We start from the raw sequence: 10,005 nt of genomic DNA on the forward strand, positions 1-10,005 counted from the left end.
TTCAAGAAAATTTAATTTTTAAAAACATTTCCGCTTAAAAAGGAAATTACGAACATAATAAAAGAAGAAATAAATTTAGAATAATTAATATGTTGTGTAGTAAATCATCGCCATTAATATGCTTTTATCCTATTTGTCACCTCTCTCTCTCTCTCCGTATGATTAGACATTAGAGATGTAAGTAAGATTGAAAAAGGCATATATCTTAAAACATAAGGTTTATATATGCACGTTACTATAAAATGATTGATTAAATTAAATACCAGTTACAGTAATGTTAATTCTTAGAGTATGTTTGAAAGTCGTATAAAATTAGATTAGGGTTTATTTGTCCACACGGTTAATTTTGTTTGTATATGTTTTTCGTTCGCGTTTATTTGATTAATTTTTTTAATATTTTTTTGTATAATCCTTTTGCAATTTTAAGTGAAGTTTATTGTTTTAATGATTATACGAAAATTTCATATTATATGCTCAGTTTATAGTTATAATGGTAAATGTTCATTGTAATTTTGAATATTTTTTATTTTTAATAAAACTAGAGGCTTTTTATTCGTAAAAAAAAATAAGAGTAATTTGTATATTTAGTATTTAAATTATCAGTTTTAATCGTTTTAGTATCTTAACTTTCAATTTTTTTAAAATTATACCTAAAGTTTAGTTTTTGTTTCATTTTAGTACCCCTGTTAAGTTTTATAAAAAATGAAAGTCTAGGTACCATAACATGTTTAGTACCTAAATCATACTCTAGTTTTGATTTTTTTTTGAAAATTTAGTTGCTAAAATGGATCAAAACTGATAGTTTATGCACTAAACGCGTTAAGTTTTTAACGATGAATATTAAAATGAAACAAAAAGTAAACTTTAAGTATGATTTTTAAAAAATAAAAAGTTTAGGTACTAAAACCGACTGAAACTGATAGTTTAAGTACTAAATGCGTAATTTACCAAAAAAAATAGATTACGGTATAATTATATAGGTGTTACCTATTATGATTTATAAATTTTATTAAATTAAATACGTTTTAAAATGAAACATGTCATAACTTGATTAATTTATATATATTTTAAAAGTTTAGGATGATTTGAAAACGAAGAATAATTTAAGAGCAGTTATGAAAAAAAAAACAGAAGAAGTTAGATACCAAGTTGAGAAAAGAAACATATTTTATAGGTAAATTGTCAATAAAACCAGAATATTATTGAGTAATCCTTACTATGCGCGTCTAATATGTACATTTATCTTTTTAAAATTACAAAATAATTTAATTTAATGTACTAATGAAATTAGTATAAAACTATCTATAATATATTATTCAAATTATACCAAAAAATAAATTATATTCTATATATTTATTTCTTCGCATTGTAATGTACAACTACACCATTTTATATTACTTATCAAAAATATTTTAATATATTAATATTACTCATCTTATATTACCTATAAAAAATTAGATTAATAAATGAAGATTTTAAATCAAATTAAACTAGTGTCAGTAATCTACTTAACATCTCATACATTAAAATCATATACTTTTAAATAAAAATTAAAATGACGACACATATGGTGTAACTATATTATGAATTGGTCACATCAAAGATTGGTATATATCCTATATTATGGTGTGATTAGGAACGAACGTATAATTTTATGTTAGAGTTGAATTTTTAAATTTTAAGAAGAAATAAGTTTATAAAATTTTAAGAAACAATAATATTTTTTTAATAAAAAATATATAAAAATTTAAAATATATAATTATTTTAAATTTTTAAAAGAACGATTACGCCATCCGACCATCAATGGGTTTGACAATAGCCGCAACAGACAGAAGCAATGCAATTTTTTTCTTTTCGTTTCCAAACTAAAAATAACAAATTTTCTTTTTCAAGTGATAAGATTTCAGCATATTATTACATGTCCATTGGTTGTTTCTGAATTCTGATCATTCTCAGATATGACAAATGATTTGATATAACTTTTAAGGTCATCTTTTAAGTAAAGGGAAAAAAGGGACTTAATCAGTAAATTGGCGTAAATTGACATTTGAAATTACGGCCAATTTACTTAAATATATTAAAATAAATAAATTATTTAAATAGCACACATTTTAATTTTATGTGACATAAAAGAATTACGATTATTATCCGAATATAATATTAATTCGAAAATATAGAAAGCCTAATTACGAAATTGAGTATTTTTTAGGGACTAATTTACCTATTATACCAAACATAAATAATATATATTTTATTTTGATATATTTAATCATGTACTAATCTAGGGCAAATCTAGAAACTAAAAAATAAAAGTCTAAAATTTTAATACTCTATTTTAAAAATATTTTGGTATGCGTCAATAATCTTTAGAGTAAATAGTTTAAGTTTTTTAATTGACACATCTTCTCTTCCCTAAGTTATAAGTTCAACATCCATTAGAAGTAAAATTCACCTTCTCCTCCCTTATAGCAATTGTTAGAAAAAATGGGTATGTAATTTATTTTCATTTCATTAACAAATTAAATTGAATTTAACACTTTTTCCAAAATAAGGAGCCATATACATCCATCCATAGTACTAATCAAAATTAAAAATAATTATTTAACTATTGATATTTGATTCATTAATCAATTAATTTAAATTTAATACGTTAGATATATATTTTGAGTGAGTACGACTCTTAAACTCGATTTACAATGAAAATATTCAAACTCTAAATCTTGTTAAAAATATATATAACATTAATTACTCAATATTTATTTTCTTTAAGATTTAAATACAAATTATATAAAGATCCGTAAAATTAGATTGTAAAACGCTTGTTAAAAGTACCTGAATCTTGGCTTTCCACAATCAAATTTGTCGGATCTGGTCCAAAAGTCTTATAAAGATTACTCGTCATAACACGTGCCATTATTTTATTGGTCCGTAGAAAAACCTTTCGGCTGTCAGAGTATGAGGTGCGTACGAATGCACAACAAATAACGACGGCATAAATCTAGAGAGTTATAAAATAAAATAAAAATACTGAACGACACGTGTCTATTTTTGACAGCAGAAACACCGTCGTCAGATTTTTCCCAAGTCCTCTGATTTTTCTGTTTCTTTCGTCGCGTGCCCAAGTACTGAACAATAATTGCATCAGGCAAAAGACGCTTCCAGAGCTCAGCTATACTTTTTCTCTGAGTAACATTTAAATCAATTAATTGATCTAATTAATTATCGATAACATAAACCAATCATTATTAAACATAGTTCGATGTAAACTAAAATCGAACTGACCAAATCGAATAATGTTGGTTAATGTAATTAACTTGGTCTGAAATGTCCCACCACCCGATGAGAGAATATCATGAACGAAAAGTGGAGAAAGGACATATCAATGACACAATGCTAATTTTAGTATTCTGATCACATCAACCTTTTTAACCCTTTAGTTCATCTTAACTTTGGCACACCATCTCAATCTCAGTGCTGTTTGAGAACATGGGATTTGCAAAAGAAGCTAAACCCTAAAGTTATTCAAGATCAATGTGATGCCAATTTGAAGGGTTTAGATTCAATGCACGCTGCAAAAGCTAGTAGGAAAACAAAACCCATATGTAAAGTCACATCATTCAACGAATACAAGCCATGTTACACGAATACTTTTGAGAAAATAAAAAATCGAGATAATATATCGTGTTTTAAATTGAACTTGTTCGGGCATTAGCAGATGATGAACAATAAAACAAAAGTGAAAATGATCAGCATTTGACTAGATTATATATTAGTGGTGGATTTGCATATCCACTCGACGACATGATCATCACTTTGGGAGAATTCAGTAAAAGAAAAAAATGCTCGAAAATGAAAAGCTTATAAAATACAGATGAATGAGGTGAATGTGAATTGTCCATTCTTCAACAGTGGCTCGGTACATTTGGGTTGGGATGTGATTAGAATCGAGTTCAACCAAAGAAAGAAAACGAATTTGTGGTGGAAAAATATGCTGCAAGTGGATAATAATCATATGTCATAATCATATATGTATCTGTAGATGTATTAGAGCAACCAGGACAGCTGAAGTGACCTCTAGCTTGACATTTTGTACATTCAACAGATTTTACCTTAAATTCCTCGGACTGATACAAATAATCGATAAGGCTAAAACTGAATGGTCCATTTGTTTTGATTAATCCAGTTCCTCTACATCTTGAGCATGCTATCACCTGTAGACCACCACATCTCTTGCACAAGCCCAATGAACTGCAAGTTTAACAGGTTGCATATCAGCTCGTGCACCGTATTAACAACGATACTAACCGTGTAGATTACAGCAGCCAAATGAACATATCCTAGAAGGTTTTTTTTTCCTATCAGAGTTGAATAAAAGTGGGGAACCTCATGCTATAGATCATGTATGTTACCTACCTTAATAAAATAAAGCTGATGTGAAACTTATATTTAGGAAGAAATCGAATCAGTTCATTCACTCGACAATGAGTCTAGAGCTTTATCCGTTACCCCCCCCCCCAACAAAAAAAAAAGCATTCCTAGCTTGATCCTTAAGTTTATTATCAGAAAAGACAAAAAGGCAACCTCTATATGCATTACACAGCAGACAAGTTTTCCTAAAATAAGTGAAACACAAGTACCATAGCACGATAAACAACATAGCCGCAAGCTGATGATTACGAAATGGATTATATTTAAATTTCGTGCAAAGGAGGTCATAACTTGGAGACAGGTGAGGGATTATGGATTTCATAATTCGAACTCTAAACCTGCTAAGTATCACCCCTTAAAAGTTACCGTGTGAACCAAATATGCTAAATCCTACGTTCCTGGCAGGCCACTTTTGTTTTGCCCTAGCATAACATGACAATAAAAGACATTTTTCTGTTACATAATAATTGCTTGCACCACCAGAATTTTCTGGAGGGGGAGATTTTTTTTTTGTTGCATAATTCATTGTTTGCCAGTGCATTCTTTTGAGATAGAATCATCACAAAGAACATAAATCAAACAAGAAGATATAGCAATCATTTCACAAAAATTCAAACAACCCCACAATTAAAATCTATCATAGGAATACAAAAGACATTGAGTTGAAGTACAATGATAGCATTTCCACAGGACATCCAATTGTAAACCAACAAAATGAACAACAAAAACTATATCAAAATAAACAAAAGGTGTTACAACTCACAATTCATTGAACCAAGCTAATAGTCAAAAACACCAAATTTTACCCAAACCCAATACCAAAAAAGTTAACCTTTTCCATGTTTCAATAGTATTAGAAATCTGGGTTTTACTTGCAAAGTGAAAAATAAAAGTGATGAAGCTTGGAAACAAAACAAAAAATGGGCTTCGAAAAGTTCAGATACCTTCTTTGTGAAGCAGAGATGAAAGCATCAACTTTGGGTGCAGCGATTGTAGCACACAGTAACAAAGTACCAACTCCAAAGCCTGCAACTTCGCTTGCTGTTATGTGTTCCATTTTTTGCTCTGTTTCGGTTCAGACATCTAAAATCTTATCGATTCAGTGATTCACTTTAAAGCACTTCCGTTTTTAATATGAAAATTATTTTCCTTAAAATAAATCGGCCTATTAGCTCAGTTGGTTAGAGCGTCGTGCTAATAACGCGAAGGTCGCAGGTTCGAGACCTGCATAGGCCAGCAATCTTTTTATCTGTTATTTTTTGTCATGGAGTTGTGGCAGTTTGGGCCAAATTCTGGTAATTGATTGCTCAGCGAAAAACCGAAAACCCATCTAATTGTTTGAAACAGCTTAATTGCATTGGTAAGTAACAAATAATATTTTAAATATATGAAATCAAACATCCATATTATATTCTTTTATATTAAAATTTTATTTTTCATGAGTTAATTTATGTAAATAATAAATTGATCATTTTAATAACTACAACCTTCGTTTTTGTAACCATTTGTTCACAGTTTCAATCATTGTGTGAAAACTAATTTTATTTGTGATAGCTCATTTCTGATTTACAAAGTAAATCACGATAAACATGAATATTATTCTAATGCTTGTTAGTTTCAATTGATAAATACCTTTGATCACTTAGACCAAGAATATTACAATGTTCTTATGTGACCTAAACGAGGTTACATGTCCTAGACCTCGTGCCTCTGTTTAATACTACTCTGTGTTATTGAATAGTTGTGTATTATTTAGTTTTGTAAATTTAATTTTCGATTATTTTAGATTTTAGTGTTGTTCGAGTCAAAGCATCGACATCTACGGTAGGATTTTAGTATTGTACTTAATTATTTTACTTTGATTTGTATTATTTGTAGAACCATTACATAGTGATTTATGTCGAAAAACTGCTTAGGCTAGCAATGTTACACCTATCGCAATTCCTAAAACAAGTACTAATTAATTAATCTTTTCAACGAGTACATAATGGAGAAGTTCCGGGAAAAAAACCCAAAACTCAGCAAGGTTCCAAAATTATATGATTAGAAAATGTACCCTCCATTATATACATAGCTTGCATCCCCTAAAAAATAATAGGTTCCACCATCCACACCCCATAACCCTTCATCCGCCAGATACTGATCTATCCAAGAAGCGGCATTAGCAGTATAAGAAGCTGGCTCTTGAGACAAGCACTGATCCTCTGAAGTAGGGTACATGAAAACCATCTCATGTTTCCCTTTCGGTATCTGATCAGTGATCTCGACTGCTTCACTGTTTACTTTGCCATCATCTCCAGCTTCTTCTGTTTGAAATACTTTTATCTCCTCTTTTTTATCTGGTTTTTCCTTCTGCTGTTGCTGTTGTTTTAGCTTTAGAATCTGAGCTTTTCTTTTTTGTTGCTTCAGAGAGGACTTCTCCTTCTTCTTGAAATGGGTTCTCCAATAGTTCTTTATCTCATTATCTGTTCTCCCCGGCAAGTATCTTGCAATCATAGACCATCTGTTTGATTTTTCACATACAAATTAAACACCATAATCGTAATATATATATAAAAAGAGAACCAAAAAAAAGAATTATTACTTGTTACCGCAAAGTGCATGTAATTCAATAATGATCCCTTCCTCTTGAGGTGTTATATGACCTCTTTTAAGACCTGGCCTTAGATAATTCACCCACCTAAGCCTGCAACTCTTCCCACTCCTATTCAAACCTGAAAAAAAGAAGGGGGAAAAACACATAACTCATTTGATATTCTTCATTTAATTTATCCAAGGAAATTATATATATGCATGTATAATAGTTAAATTGTACCTGCAGACCTAGCTACTGAACTCCATCTTCCTTCTCCATGCAAGTTAACATACTCAGTAAGAAGTTTATCTTCTTCAGGAGTCCAAGGACCCTTCTTCAACCCTATTTTTGGAGCTTTCCAACCCATCATTTTAACCATTATTACAAGTTATTTTTTTTCACCCACTACTTTCACTTAATAAAAATTGTTGTCTCCAGATTGTATGACACAAGTTCTTAGCTTAACCCTCTTATATATCTCTTCAATCATGTCAGTTCAATGTTTCCACCTTTTTTTAATACATTTTGATGATCTCATTAGGAAGACAGGATCTTTGAAATGAAATTTCAGCTTGAATTCCTTTTTTTGTTTTTGTCCTTCATAATATCCTCTCGATTTAGTACAAGTGTTAAATGTCTAAGTGCTTACCAGCTCAATCTCTTTTAACCAATCACAAATCGACAGTTGTTGTTTATTACATGATCGTGATTCCTTAACACGATCTCGAACTACATTGTCTTGTCATAACAACAAGATAGACATAATATGACTCCTTTTAGACCTAAAGGAAAACAAGTTTATTTACTTTGAAAAACGGAGTCTATTTTCAAGCAGCTATAAGTTCAAACCTCAATATTTACATCGTATTTTTATTAATAAAGAAAATAAATTTTAATATTTATAATTTTAAAAAATTGAAATAATTAATATTCGACAGTACGTCGATCGAAAGGATAGAAAGAAAAAAAGCTAGTGGGTTGTTGATGTCTCCTTGATAATGGCTTATCGTCCACTAACTATGGAACGCTTGTTGGCTAAACAATTCTTAAATGCATGCTTTAGGAATTGTTTATTACTAAAGAAGCTTATAGGATGTCATTTAAGGTAATGGAGGAATTAAATATACGATAAAAGGCAAGATTTTTGATGAGTCATTCATGCTACATCTGGAATTTTTACAGTACCTTTACGCCGTATAAATATATATTGCATGTGTGGAATGTTTGGGCATTAATTAATTGGACCAAAGTTAATATTTTAATGAACAATGCCTACATATAGGTATTGATGTGTAACATGTAAACTATTCATTAATATTATAAAAAGGAAAAGGGTACGTCAAAAGATTCCGTGTTCAATGTACTCATCAAGATCTTGTCTTGTAAAGTTGTAAGATTTATAAGTAGTGACAAAGGCTTGATTTGATGGTGGTGAAAATGATGTAACAAAAGTTTGTGGGATTGGTGTTGGGTCTCTTTTAAATTTTAAGATATGACAAATTTATAAAATTTAAAAAAATTAAAATATAAAATTAATTAAAAATTTAAAAAATATCTAAAATATATATTAATTTAAAATTTTCAAATGAATGATTACCTTCTCCTCCTTCGATTCATCCCTTCATTCTTTACTGGGTGTATGATTTATTGTTTTGCTTTGCTTTTAAGTGGTTCAAATCCATGGTTAGATATTAATTCATTTAATTTCTTCTCGGAAGTTTTTCAAACCAAATGATCTTTTAAATCGATTCAAATTGAATTTATTTGTTTGAGTGTATTTTAAAATTTAAATAGAATTATTTATAATGTTATAGTTTTTATTGATTCTAATTTAAATCATTTTGTCTAATCACATAATATATATATATATATATATATATATATATATATTATTTCACTTGTGTAAATAAGATTTATAATATTATTTAATAAATTAAATATCATTTAAAATTATATAATATGTTTATAATGTTATTTTTAAACAAGGAAGGTTGAAGATTACATATTGATTGGAGTATAAAGATGCCAAATAATTAATGGGAATAAAGAATTTGCAAAGAGTTGCATGCGGAAGACTAAATTGAATAAAATGTAAAGTTAAAGTACTAAATTGAATAAAATGTAAAGTTAAAGTACTAAATTGAAAAAAATAGAAATTTTATGTTAGAAGCGTAGATGGGCTCACGATAATTTATAACTCGAACTTCTATTCAAACAAAATACGTTACAATGACACTACCTCAATATTGTAATACTGCAATACTAGCTGCTGCTAGTTTACAAACTCACCAATATTTTAAGCTTTGCTAAGCTCTCTCAATTCTCTCTATTTTTCTCTCGTATATTTTTCTTTCACTCACTCTTATTTTTTTCTTCACTCATCTACAAGCTTGCTTTGCTCACATATATATACATGTAATAAACCGACTTTGAAAATGTTAGAAGCTTCTCAATTTCTCCATTGTTTGCCGCCTTACATGATGAACATATTTGCTTGTCTTCATTTGCTTTCATTAAAAATCTTTGTACTACTATACTGCCGACACTTTAATTTTCCATGGTTGCTTGCCACGTTATTTCCTTTGTTCTTAAGCATTAGTATGCTGCCATTTTATAATTTTTTATGGGACCACCTAAGCTTTCTACACTCTTCTTTGAGTTTGACTTCAACACTCCCCCTCAAACTCGACTTCTCATTCCAAGCTTTTCTTTGAGTCGGTTAAATATATCTGCTCTCAATGGTTTTGTGAAAATATCTGCTAGTTGATCTTCAGTTCTGCAGTAAATTAGCTCCACATTTTTGTTCTTCATCTGCTCTCGTATAAAGTGATACTTTGTATCAATATGCTTGCTTTGACTATGAGAGACTGAATTCTTAGCAAGAGAAATTGTAGACTTGTTGTCGACATAGATTGTAATTGGTTCTTCTTGTGTCAAATTTAGCTCGTTTAAAATATTCTTTAACCACATTGCTTGGCAAGTGCACGCTGTTGCGACTATG

At 29.5% G+C, this 10,005-nt stretch overlaps 2 protein-coding genes and 1 non-coding gene across 3 annotated transcripts; 1 reads left to right on the forward strand and 2 right to left on the reverse strand.

Moving 5' to 3' along the window:
• Positions 1–3,923: 3,923 nt before the first annotated feature.
• LOC120162949 lies at positions 3,924–5,547 on the reverse strand. The gene is made up of 2 exons (XM_039172985.1): positions 5,374–5,547; positions 3,924–4,249 (listed from the first exon to the last, which is right to left on the reverse strand). The coding sequence occupies exons 1-2, from the start codon at positions 5,484–5,486 to the stop codon at positions 3,952–3,954; spliced, it is 411 nt and encodes a 136-aa protein (XP_039028916.1). The 5' UTR covers positions 5,487–5,547; the 3' UTR covers positions 3,924–3,951.
• A 44-nt stretch (positions 5,548–5,591) lies between these two features.
• TRNAI-AAU lies at positions 5,592–5,665 on the forward strand. The gene has a single exon. It is a non-coding gene; the product is annotated as a tRNA-Ile (tRNA).
• An 807-nt stretch (positions 5,666–6,472) lies between these two features.
• LOC120163224 (MYB-like transcription factor EOBI) lies at positions 6,473–7,533 on the reverse strand. Its single transcript, XM_039173207.1, has 3 exons — positions 7,245–7,533; positions 7,014–7,143; positions 6,473–6,932 (listed from the first exon to the last, which is right to left on the reverse strand). The coding sequence occupies exons 1-3, from the start codon at positions 7,381–7,383 to the stop codon at positions 6,473–6,475; spliced, it is 729 nt and encodes a 242-aa protein (XP_039029138.1). The 5' UTR covers positions 7,384–7,533.
• Between the last annotated feature and the right edge of the window lie 2,472 nt (positions 7,534–10,005).

Source organism: Hibiscus syriacus, unplaced genomic scaffold (assembly GCF_006381635.1).
Source record: "Hibiscus syriacus cultivar Baekdansim isolate YM2019G1 unplaced genomic scaffold, ASM638163v2 tig00002919_pilon, whole genome shotgun sequence".
Classification (NCBI taxonomy): Eukaryota; Viridiplantae; Streptophyta; class Magnoliopsida; order Malvales; family Malvaceae; genus Hibiscus; species Hibiscus syriacus.

Coding starts and splice junctions, on each gene's coding strand:
- LOC120162949 (XM_039172985.1), bottom strand. CDS start 5,486: ATGGAACACATAACAGCAAGCGAAGTTGCAGGCTTTGGAGTTGGTACT. Junction 4,250..5,373: donor ATCTCTGCTTCACAAAGAAG/GTATCTGAACTT, acceptor TTAAACTTGCAG/TTCATTGGGCTTGTGCAAGA.
- LOC120163224 (XM_039173207.1), bottom strand. CDS start 7,383: ATGGTTAAAATGATGGGTTGGAAAGCTCCAAAAATAGGGTTGAAGAAG. Junction 7,144..7,244: donor TTCAGTAGCTAGGTCTGCAG/GTACAATTTAAC, acceptor TCTTTTTTTCAG/GTTTGAATAGGAGTGGGAAG. Junction 6,933..7,013: donor CATGCACTTTGCGGTAACAA/GTAATAATTCTT, acceptor AAAATCAAACAG/ATGGTCTATGATTGCAAGAT.